Here is a 12,670-nt window from a genome sequence, read left to right on the forward strand (position 1 = left end):
CTGGTTTCCTACGTGGGTTTTCAGGCATGCCAGATGAGAACAATAGGATCATTAGTTCTTCCAGCTAAATGGCTCTCATTACACTTCACCAGACACTCAGGGTCTAATTTGCTTCTCTTACTTCAGTTTTTCTGCTGGGTGCTCTCTGGAAGAAACATCTTTCCAAGCTGCATCCATAGGAGCACGGCAATGCCTTAGCCACTGCTCCAATACAGCTTCCAACAATAGTGTTTATTTAAGTTGCATGACCAGGCTTGCTAAGTACCACAAAATATAGGTAAGGAGAGAAACAGATCTGATCTCACTACATACTTAACCCAGCAAGACATATACAGATACTCTTCACAGGCATGTTTGTCTTCTATATTTTGTCCCCTCCATCTATTCACATACTTGCTGTCAGAGTCACAGCATACAATACCACCATCAATCTTCCAGTAAAAAAATAATCTCTTTGCAATAGGCCTATTACTCAAATGGAACAGATGATTAAGTTTTTATTGGATCCCAAGGATGGATGCTGGGTTTCAGAGGAATCACAAGCATCTCTTAAATTTCACTGCTTGGCAGGATCCATTTAAATTTAAACTTATTTGCAGCCTTTTCCTCTCACCTGTGTCTCAGATATGCCCAAACTGGGGCCAGTTTTATGAACCCTCCAGCATTCGCTGTAAAATCCAAAGGGGTCAGCTCTCTTCCATCCTTGCCACCTACAGCAAAAGCTTGTGCAGTAAAAAAACTAGATAAGCTTTCACTTAGGTTCACAGCACTTTTTACATTTAGAACAGTTCTGTTTAGTACATGCCATTACACTTCCCCTTGGATCCAAGCTTAAGCATTCCTACCTGTCTCAGCCCTTCCCGGAGCCATGTGCTGAGGCTGGCTTTCCCTTAGCTTCACACCATTCTGCAAATTCAATAGCTCCTCATCCCATAATTATTACCTGCACCATGAAGATATTTGAAGATCCAAAATGTTTTGCAAGCAAATGCCTGCCAGTGCAGAATCAGAAAAAAAAAAAATCAGAACAGCTTACTGAGAGTAACTGTGTCATTGATCCTGAAACTGCAGAGCACTCTGTCAACGTTACGGGCATGTCGAAATCCGTTTCCTCTCACGACAACCTGAAACGACTCTGTAGCAAAAGAGACAGTAGATTATTGATACGTAGCAAGGCAAAGAATGGTCATTTAGACAAGGCATATATGTCAAAAGTTTTCACTTGAGATCTCTTGAGTTCAAATTTGCAGTTTAACAATTAGTTTAAAAATTGTTAAAAATTAAACTTCCACTCTCTCCCTACCCAATTTCAACTTGAGTTTTTAGAAACAGGAATTAATGCACAACAGAAACATTTTAACTGACCTGCAGTGAAAACCCTAAGCTTCAGAGACAATGAGCTTTCCCCTCCCCAGGTTGCCATTTTAAATGGCAGAAAGTTTTTGGTGAAGAAAGGCAAAAGTATCTTTCCATGGAAAGGAAAAAAAATCTTCCAGCTATATATAGTCTTCCAGATAGCTATCCAGTTATCCAAAGATAACTTTGAGAAGTTCAAGTGCTACTTTCCTAGGTAACTGCAAAGTTGTATCAGTTGCCATGAGTTTTGTCACATCCTGCCCTGCTAGCCTGTATAATGACCTTGAGTCCTTGGCTGGACTCATTTCCATACAATGGCAGGGGATTTCATCAACCGATCAGCTTTCTAGTCTCTGGACAAAGGCTATGATCTCAGAGTCTGTGAGCATTTCCCAAAGTCTTCCTCTTCGCTATTCTTCCAGATCAACTCTACAAGGTCACCACAAGTTGTGGCGCAAGCAGAAAGCATCAAGGACAGTCACCTACACCCGAGCGCTGAACTGAGCGGTCCTTTTTGGAACAAGCAGTGCTGAGCAATGAGATCATATCCTCACAAGTCTTTCAGACCACTATCTACCGTCCCTTGTTATTCCAACTACTTGAACCTAGAACTGGGAAAGGTTTATGAACTTCCTGCAGCCGCCAGCATTAAGACTGCTTTGCAAGGAAAGCACCATGACTTTCAGATTTTGAAACAGGGCTATAGTCCCAGAAAAGTTCTGGCAGCAGACACAGGGACTTAAACTCTGCAGTTCCCCACGGCAAAGGAAACAGCCCCCACAATTCCTGTTGCTATCTAGGAGAGACACTCACATAATCCCCACTGATGTTTCGCTGGTGAATGTGGTTTGAACACAAAATGTTTCACTGTCCAAGACCATGTAGCAGTAATCACAGTGCATCAGAAGCACCACTCTGGTTTTAAAATTCCCAGGAGCAACAAAGGAACCTAGTTTTTGCAGACTCAAAGTTTTCCCCTTGCACTTTACAGTCCCCTTCTTCTTTCATCTCCCTTAAGGACTCACACACTGTACTTGTCAAAAAAAGCAGATTTGCTCTGGAATCTGGGCTCTCTTCCAGGTCCCACTCATTTACAGCCAAGTTGCAAATCATCCCACCACATCTAGCCAGGGAAGCTGCCTCGCAGGCCCATTATGTGTTGTCCAAGAGCATTTGGGAAGAACAGGAGAGAAGAGCTCTGTTCTGCAGTGCGGGGGCTGAGGAATACTTAAGAGAAATCACAGAAGTCTCAACTGCTGCGGAATGAGAGTTCAAATACAGTCAAAGAACAGCATATCAATGATGTCAGATTTACCACGGGGATCCTGTCTCTGCTTGAGACTGAAATGAACAGATACAGTATGCACCCTGCATGTCTGTACTGATGCAAAACGAAATAATCAAGAAACTGGCATTTCAGAAGGATGTGTTGTTGCCGAAATTCATTACTCAAGTGTCTGGGACCAGCGTGCAGCGCAAGAGTGGCCTCAGGTAACACTGAGCCCTCATGTTCTCTCCTTTCAAAAAAACCCCTAAATCACCACCACTCTTCAAGGATGTGCACGGAAACAAGAAAACACGAGGTATCAGAGCTATACCTGCAAAAATTTACGTCAAAAAGACACTAATGCATTAACTTCCATATTCAATGGCACCTCCATTAGTCTCAAAGTCCTAGGTGATGGAATTAGCTGCAGTTTGAGAGCAATGGAGTATTTGCCCAAACTCAGAGATGAGGCCTTGAATTGAGCATCTAAATAACTGTTGGCATTTTTCAAGGTTTTTGAAGTACTGGCCAAATTCCAATGTGAACGGTTTATATAAAACCCTACATTTCCTCTCAGCTGACTCTGCTGGATACAGCTGTACATTACCCCTACATTCTCATTAAGACACAATGAATGGGAGTGATAAGATGTATAAGCAACTGACAAGCATATTAGAAAGTGTTAAAGATGGTTGTAATGATGGTTGTAAGTAATGTCCTGGCTTACGACATTACATAAGCATCATTGTTTATCATTTGTATAAGTATGTAAATATTTTTTTTTTTTTAAATAATCTCTAAGTGTGTAAAGTAGATCTGAATCTTCACACAATTTCATTTCCTTTCCCAAGCATTTATGGAACATCACTGCACTATATCAGAGAGACTGTCATGACAACAATCATCTACCATGCTCAGGTAGACAGAGCCCTGTTTTGGAGCCTTTTTTAACAAAGGAACTATTTAAACAGCCAGCCAAAATGAGAAATAGATGACTAAGTACTATAATTCATGTCAATTATGCCATCCCAGCTTCAAAAAACAAAACTACTGTAGCGGCACGCATGGAATGCAAATCTGATGCCTGGTACTTATTGGGCATTTAGCCTGGTGTCTTGCATCTGCTAGGAAAATATGACTACCTATATATGTTTAGGTATACAAGCCGTTGCTCCAGGAACAGAAGACGCAGGAAGGATGATTAAAGCAGCTGCTTTGGAAGTGAAAACAAAGAAGTAATGGCAATTGGCTTTCTTATTTGGACTACCGATTCAAGAAAAAGGAAGATGCAGAACTTGTTAGGGACTCATCCTTCTCCACAAACCTCAGCTCTGCTCCTAACCCCTCTACTTAATGAGTTGCTACACATTCAACAAACAGTTAGGATACATTTCATAAAATGTGAAGAATTTACAGGAAGCAGATAGAAGAGGCTAAAATGGTTCTCAAGCTTTCTTCAAAAAAGGCTGGGTTCTGCTGAATGCAGACATGCTTGCCAGGACTTTAAAGCCACAGTATACACAGCACAGTCATATTAGAACAAGCACATAAAGAAGGGGCATATGATTCACACAAGTCAGCTGAATGATGTTTAAATTCTACTCTCAGTCATTGTTTCAACCCTAAATGCCTAAGAAATTTTCAAACAATATTAGAAGCCTTCAGATCAAAGTATGCTCATTTAACTGTCTTGCTAGTTTCTTAAGAAGTACTTCCTTCAACAATCCTCTGAGACGATGAATTTGCAAAACTCTAAACTTAATCATTTTTTATTTGGTTTGTAATTTTGCAGCATATCTACTTCAAGTTTGGCACAGTCCAAGTAAGACAGACTGGTTTGACTGAAAAACAGTTAGGCAAAACTGTCAAATTCAAGCCTTTCCTGTAAGAAAATCCCATTTGACATCATTTGGCGGAAATGGGAAGCGTGTAAGCTACTGTAAGATGAGAAAAATTCACCAAAACAGCAAGACTTAGCTCCAGTTAATTAGTTCCTTTTGCACTCTCCAGCAATTAGAGATGGACAGAAAGATGTATTTTTAGTCAACATGAACAACTAGGGCCTCAGTTTATACTTACCGCCTGCGCATATACTGGAAGGCTCTGCTGCCAGAATTTCTATACAGGATTTCTTCAAAATCTAAAAGACAGAAAAAATGTCATGAAGTATCTCAGACTTGTTTCTATAGAAACACAAATCTGAAAGCATGAGAGAGTGCACTTGTTCTCACACAAACGCTTAACTCAACATCGCACTTTGCACTCGTGTCACAATTATGCCATCTTAGATTTTCACTCTAAACCAACCACACTGGTGTCATTGCTCTTCCACAGCAAGTTATTGCTATGGAAGAAGGCAACGGATGCCGACGCTCTCCAGTATCTCAGGACAAGCTTGTCTTTGTCTGTGGTACAAGATACTATGCAGACTATGATTTCTAACAACTAAGGTGCACTCTGAAGTGTTAGCAAGGGAATGTCATTGCCCTCCCTTTGCAGTCACATCTCCCTCCCCAAAATCATTCTGGAGCCCAAAACTCCAAATAAAACGTTACAAGTTTAAGCTAAGCTGTTTACCTTTGCATTAAAACATCCTAGGATATAACTACACAGACACTTCTCAAGTCTCAGCATAGGGGTTCAAACTTAAGTTTTTACTCTGATCTATGAGAGCATACCCGAGTGCGTCCTCAAAGTTGCACTGTGATTTGAAATCAAGATGTATGGACAATTGCTCTTTATTTAAACCAAACTTAAATTAAGCAGTGTGTCTTCGTAAGAGTCGGCACTGCCTTTAACCACTTTACATGTAGACAGTGATTTACACAAATACTTCAGCATCAGGCTTGGCAGACTGCTTGCAAGGCAGGAGGAGCATGCTAGAGTTGGATACTGTGCCATGCGGCGCTAAAATTGCTCAAGCTGTTATTTGCATGCAACAGCCTTTCTCCTGCTCTGAAGACCAACTCAAATTCTTCACTGTACACAGTCAGCAAACTTGTGACAGTGTCTGTAAGCCCCTGCAAGAACGGCAGCAGCGAGTGAGAGCTGTGGGTGTTCAGCGCTGGGCTGAGCAGCCCCTAGACGAGGTAATACTGATCAAAATTTAGGTCAGCTCCAAGAGGCAAGTAAATGTCAGCCAAGCATCATGACTCAAATCCAACATGAAAATTATTTTCCCAACTTTAAATTGAAACATCTGTAAGGAAAGAACAGCAACCAATACAATAAATTCTGTACGAAAAATATAATCTATTTTTTCTCCACAATCATGGCCTCTGCCTCAAATACCTAATTGCAAAAGGTACAGATAGAGCCATGATTTATTTTTTAAAACTTTTAAACAAAAGTTTGAGTTACTCAGAAGCAGGGCTGGTAGAGACTGAAAGAGTACCAAGGGACTGAAGGAACCAGGATCGTCTGAGCTGCTGGCAGCCTGACAAGTGAAGAGAAAGAAGATTTGCAGGAACAAGGTTATACAGGAACTGTCAAGTGGAAAGAAGAGAAAGTCAACAGTTGAGAACTGAACTGAAAAGCACGAGAAGAATTTGAAAGGCAGAATAAGGAAAATACACAAAAAATATCCATCTGTAGTGATCCATCCATCCATCTCCTGTCAGTCCTCTACTTCCCGCCCCTTACTCAGTCCGGGTTCTGCTTCTCTGAAGATACAGCATTTTTCTCCCAAAGTGACTGCTGGGGCTAATGAGCACAGCTAAGAGTTGATGTTTTTCCAGGTATTTTTCCTCTCCACTGACAAATGTCTCCTTTAAGAAGAGAATCTTTTCACATATTTCCAAATTCCCCCTTAGATTCTGTTCCCCTTTCCCTCAGCACCCTCAAAAGTTTCAATATATATTTCTTCTCCTCATTACCTTTCAGCAAGTGAAAGATGAGAAGTAGGCAAATGAGTTGGAGAACAAATGCATGAAAAATACAATCAATACATTCATTTTTTTTTTTTAAAAATCAAGTAAAACCTCACGACGGAGTTTGAAATTCATTACTCCTTTTCAGTCATTTGCAAACATTCATGCTGTAAGCCAACTCGGATGGGGGGGTGGAATAGCAGGTGTCTCAATTAGATGATGCAGAGCTCTCTTCCAGTCCAATCCAATCCAATCACGTGACTATAAAAAGCTGGCCTTAATGGCTTTGTACAGTGCCAACTGCAATATTTATTTTGATTTAGGATAACAATAAGTTTCCAGTGCTCCAAGCACCCACCCTAACTTAAAGTGAAAATCAGGCAGCAGTAACTATTGCAAAAGAATTCCTTTATGTCTCTCGTCATAAAAATAAATTCAAAAAGGACTTCAACATATTCAGTGTAGAAGATTTCATCAGATCTTCTGTTCTTTCATTTCCCAAGGACTGCACAGCCATGTGTGGGCTGTAGGTGCACTTCATTCACTGCGGGCTGGCTCCCCAGGAAAACAAAATAACATGCAAGAGTGGTGATGCAATCTCCCAGCTGAGTGTCTATAAACCACTCCAAGAGCATACATGGGAGAACTGACTCCACATCCTCATTTTCATAGGGAGAACTACAACAGTTCTGGTTTACTTGGTAACTAACTGCAGGCCCCAAGGCAGCTTGCCTTGGCATGCATGCAGAAAAGTATTTGAAGCACGTGCTCGTTCTGGTGAGGAAGCAACCCATTGTCTTTAGAGCACACACTTAATGACCAAGCTCAGATTCCCAAATCAGTCTCCTGTTGGACTCTATGGGGCTCCAATTATGCTCCAGTTTCACGCAGGCTTCTGGGAGGATCTCTTGTTAATATTTGTTACCATGCTAAATAAAAAATGCAACATCCTTGTGGAAGCATGGCTTTATTTGTCACAGCTATCTCTATCAGGACAGAACTGAATTCAGCACTGCCTGTGACTAATTCAGCTTTCCACCAGGCAACGCATTAAAGGCCAAGGACCAGGAGAGGCTCTGCAGGTCACCTGGGCCCTTTTAGAAACAAAGGGAAGGAGGGGAGTGAAATTCTGCAGCTGCTGGAAGCTTTCATTTGGTTTTCTGGTCCACAAGCATGCAGACAGATTACTTCACCACAGCAGCTGCATATTTCTTATAATTTTTTTTCACCAAATTTGGGAATTCTAATTAGCAAACAGGATGCTGAAGTTTAATAGAAGGTTACTGCCTAATCAGTGCTAGTGTGAATGACCTACAGTCTGAGGCTAGGTACTCATTATCAAGCTCTGTTGAATTACTAAATAACAAAGTCTGTTACCAATTACAAAACAGTAATTTACTTATGAAGTGTTTCCTGTCCAATAATATCTGCATGAAGCAAGTGAAATAAAATATATTTAAGTCCTTTTTAAAGATGCATTTGGGGGAATAAAGAAGTAGAAAGCATTATCATATACCACTAAAAGTATCGAGAAACACTATACAGTTGAGACTGACTGGGGATTCACATCCTCTACTTTAGATGGCTAAGCTAGCTAGCTACACCCAAGCCAAGAGGCTTGAGTTGTTGACTTTCTCTTTGGCCTATGTAGAAAGCCTGGCTCTGACGAAAGACAGATTCAGAATATCTGTGTGAAGCTCCTGCTCAGAATTGCCCTCTGGAGATCCCACCCTTCCATACTGACTGCAGAAGCTTAAAGAGTCCAGCCTGCTGACCCTGGGCAGCGTACATCTAAAGCTCAGACTACATGTTAGCAGTAAGACAGACAGTTGACTTGGAAATTTTGTGTACGTTACAGACTTTGCGCATATAGGACATGTCTTGGAAAGGAAGTAACATTCATGTCTCTCCCCCATTCATGGAGTCTCGGCCCCTCTCCCTGCACCAGGGAATATACAGGGAATATATTTGCAAGTGAAGTTTGAACAACTAGCTCAGGGTGACTACATAAATGCATCACTACATTTCTCATACTTACGTTTATCAGACACTCACATGAAGTTCTCACAAAAGTTACCACGCTACACATACCCACCACTGCAGTTTGCCTCAGAAAAAAATTGTGTAACAAAAGTATTCAGAGATAGTATATTTCCAAGCTAAAATTTCTTGGGGTGGAGGAGTATATTGAACTGCCATACCAATTCAAAGAGCTGACACAAGACCTGAAACATACTGAGGGTAGGTGGACATCATTGCCAGATGATCCGAAAGGAGTACACAGGAAATTAAAAGGGTGAATCAATTGTGCAATTTATACAGATAGGAGACAGTCTCACAGACTAGTTCATACTACTTCATTTCTTATACATCACAACTGCTTCATGAGGCTTCCTGCAGCTCACTCAGAGAATCCTTCCTAAGCGACCCACAATTACATCTCCATTTGAGATAAACTCCAAGCTAGTGTCACTGCTAAACACATGGCAAGGATCAGGGAGTATTCTTGTTCCAAGCAACTGCTCTTTCAGTCAGTTTCTGCTGAAGGCGCAAAGCAAAGCAATGACAGGATCTAATCCTGACGTTCACGTTGCTTCGTGTTCCATTGCCTCCAGCACTCCTACCAAAGACATACTGAGGAGTAGCTGAAGTTGAGTCTCAGGTTTTCCTCCTAAGACTTGCTCCATTTGCTTTAAATTAACAGGTTATGATCGGCAGAAGTTTTTCACAGCAAAGAAAAATGTAATAAATTACTTCAGTTCCTTCCATTTGTTTCCCAGCTTACAGCAATCAGATGTCTGTTTCTCTACCAGATTCTTCCCTCCTACCAAAGTCAAAATCCCCATTAAGCATGGGGGAAGCTGAAGTTTTAGCAGTGGCTTTTTCACTATGAGGGAGAAAAAGCAATTGGTTTGCTTAATAAAAAAGTCACATTGGAACTCACAGGAGAGAAAAGACCAAAACCTACAGTGCACTGAATACCTTCAGCTCCCACTGTAAAAATCATGTTTTAGGCATGACTTCAGCATAGGACTATATTTTCAGCTCATTTAAGCACAGCCTCCAGGGCATAGCCTGACTAGCTTGGTGGTGCTCAGTGGGAGACAGTCCTCCTTGGAAAGTACCGAGCAGATCTCCCTGCAGCTGCTAACTCAAAACTTGCTGGCTCGCGCAGAAAAGGAAGGGCAGGTGTGCCGAAACATTTGCAGACCCACCACCCTGAACATCTTTGCTCAGCAGATGTAGAGGCCCAGCGGAGGCCAGCCTCAAGGTCCACCACTCCCAGCTTCCACCTTCTTCCTCATTCCAGAGGGACTTCTAAGTCCACTGCCTCTGCACACACAGAGGGTCAAAAAAGATCTGCTTCTCAGGACAAGGGGAGGAGGGAAGAGTCAGGCCACCTCAGCAGGAATACAGGGCAGTTCACACCAAATCACTGCAGACCAGAACAAACCCAGGTCTTCACTCCTCTAGAATGATTTCAAACACTAATCTCCTCCAGGCTCATCATTTCATCTTTCCTTCCCCTGTTGTATCAATCAGCAGTTAGTAGCCTAACCAATCCCCTCTACACATGGCTAAGCATCCTTGCTATACCAACTCTTACAGAGGAATTGAAAGAAGCTTCCAAATCTCATGTCTCTTTCAACATTAAAATGCTTTCCTGTGACCACAAATGCTTTGTTTGTTTGCTCCAAGACAGAGGTGCTTTGCAAGGATGCAAAAAGAAGGAATGAGGGACCTTATTTTCCAGCTAGAACAGGAATCTACAGATTCTTTGGTATTCTACAGAGTGATTAATGTCCTTCCTGCCATTCCTTTTACACACCTCCTTTCTACCCAGCCTATTGCAATCACTCAACTCAAATGCGAGTGACCAGGTCACAGATTCATTACTGTACAATTACACTTCCCTGTGACCCTCCTTTCCAGGGCTGGTAAATCCTGCAGTCAGCTGAAGCAGTTCTTGACTAGGTTCCTGGAGGCTGAAGTCTTCCCATTCTCTTCAGTATAACTGGAAAGGGAGTCAGAACTGCTCCTGGAATTCATTAAAAACAGCTGCAAAGGGAATGCAGGGCTGGGAAGCAAACTAGGGTTTTTTGTTGTTTTGTTGCTTTCTTAAATGACATACAACACCTGACTGTCCAAGAGAATTGAGGCAGTAGCCCCACACTTGGACAGCGCCAGGAAAACCAATAAGCCGGGGATTGGATTCCATCTACATGCAAGAGCACTAGGGAAAATTGAGCCTGCACTGAGGGAACAGTTTTGCGTGGTACTACATGGTCAGAATAGTGTGTAACCACTGTAAACACAGAAATCTGAGACCCCCCTCGTGAACCTACCCTCCCTAGCTTCAAGTTGCATATTTCATCTGTGTTTTATCAACTAAAAAGCCTATACCAAAATGAATAAAACACATGTTCTTAAAAGGATTTCCCATCCTTCTTTGTAGCCATGGGAAGCAATCTAATTAGAACAGTTATGGGATACTACTGAACAAAAGGAACAGAAAAAATACTGAGAGTTACCTGAGCACATACCATTTACTAGTTAATGCTTGGCACATTTTGCACTTTCGATGAAAACTGTGCACACATCCTCTCATATGTTTCCTGCTCAGTCAAGGGAAGCATTGGTCCTAGGTGAGACAGTATTAGGCCGCTCAAAGTTTTAGAGCTAGAAATAGGAATGCCTCACGAGGCATCCTTATTTGCCAGTAAGGCCCACGGAGCTATTTGCATGACTTGTACACAAGCCATAGGAAAGGAGTCAATCTATGCCCCTCCCTCCGTCAGCTGAACTGCCAGCTCTTATCCCAGCCACCCGGGAACGGGCCAGCTCTTAGACGCTGCACCCAGCCCCTAGAGGAAATGCCAGGAATTGATCAATCTGACTTGAGAAACCTAGGGCTGGGGGATGGAAAAAATAGCCCATTTGTCAGGCGGCTGAATGTAGAAAGCCGAGTTTTGGGAATTTTGGCATACATAGCAGGACCCCTTTCCCCATTCTAAACGGGTGAGCAGTGCAGCACATCCATCAGGACAGAAAGGATGCTAATCAAGCAGAAAGATGGAGATCAGAGAGTCCCCTAATCCTTCACACAGAATGTGCTCTAACACATCTCTGCTGTCCCAGTCTGTGGCAGCCACTTATAAACTGTCACCATGTGCCTAGTCCATTCAGTTACTTCCCATCAAGGAGGGAGACGTACAAAGATAATATTTGGGCTCAAAGCTTCCTGTATTGTGACCTGTTGATAAACTCTACCTTGAAGTAGCAATATTAATACAAACAAAGGTCAGTTTCTTTGGACCAAGTGTTTAAGTGATTTACTAGCAGTCAGCAGGTCCTTGTGAACACAGGAAAACTAAACCTTCAACTGTGCAAGCTAACACAAACTAACATGCACACATGCAAACACATGATTAAAAATACTTACAGAGTCTATGATCCCCTGAAGGGCTTCAAAACCATCATTCACTGGAAAGACATGATCTTTGCTGTCGGCAATTCTAGCCAGCTGACAGAGCGGTAAAAGTAAATAAAACAGAAATGCAAAGAATGAGATAAATTAGCCAGCAGACAGCAAATTAAGACTTCTCCAGACTCATCCACTTGCAAGTAAAAAAAACAAATACTCCAAGTACTCTGTGTGGATTGCTAGTGCGTTATAGTTTGTCAAGCATTGAAAAGTTTATCTCTTTAGCCTGATTGATTTTGGAAAGCTCTGTCTTGGGAATCAGAAAATGCTTCCCTTAACTTTGAAGACAAGACAGAACACGGCTTTCACTGATGCCCAGAGCCTTATGATCTTTATTGCAAAAACTGTCTCCCACATGATCGTAAATCACCCAGCACAGTAACTCCCCAATGAAAATAGGCCACAGCATCAACATGACAGGCCACTAATGCAGCAAAACACTTCAGCACATAAATCATTTAAACCAGGGAACTAATCAAGATGATTCTGTATTTTCACATGTAGAGAAGACTAATGCAAATTATACCCCATCTGGAGATATAGGCCCAATTCACCTTTCCTGTCAGGACAGAGATTTGACTATTTGTCCTAGGCACAACCATTAGAGAGCCAAGAAGAAGAAAGCAGGGAGCTAACAGGAGATATTTTCTGAGTGGAGAGAAAAAGGGGGCAGAAGAGCATTTGGAAGCCTAC

The 12,670-nt window shown here is 42.0% G+C and overlaps 1 protein-coding gene across 1 annotated transcript in view; it reads right to left on the minus strand.

Moving 5' to 3' along the window:
* The window catches only part of ANTXR1 (ANTXR cell adhesion molecule 1), a 105,795-nt gene that overhangs the window by 73,741 nt on the left and 19,384 nt on the right, over positions 1 to 12,670 (minus strand). Inside the window, exons 8-10 of the mRNA XM_009817077.2 lie at positions 11,936 to 12,016; positions 4,703 to 4,763; positions 1,037 to 1,135 (exon numbers count right to left, since the gene is read on the minus strand). Of these exons, the coding sequence (XP_009815379.2) occupies positions 1,037 to 1,135; positions 4,703 to 4,763; positions 11,936 to 12,016 (241 nt within the window). The remainder of the gene's footprint in view (positions 1 to 1,036; positions 1,136 to 4,702; positions 4,764 to 11,935; positions 12,017 to 12,670) is intronic.

Source organism: Gavia stellata, chromosome 31, assembly GCF_030936135.1.
Source record: "Gavia stellata isolate bGavSte3 chromosome 31, bGavSte3.hap2, whole genome shotgun sequence".
NCBI classification, from domain to species: domain Eukaryota; kingdom Metazoa; phylum Chordata; class Aves; order Gaviiformes; family Gaviidae; genus Gavia; species Gavia stellata.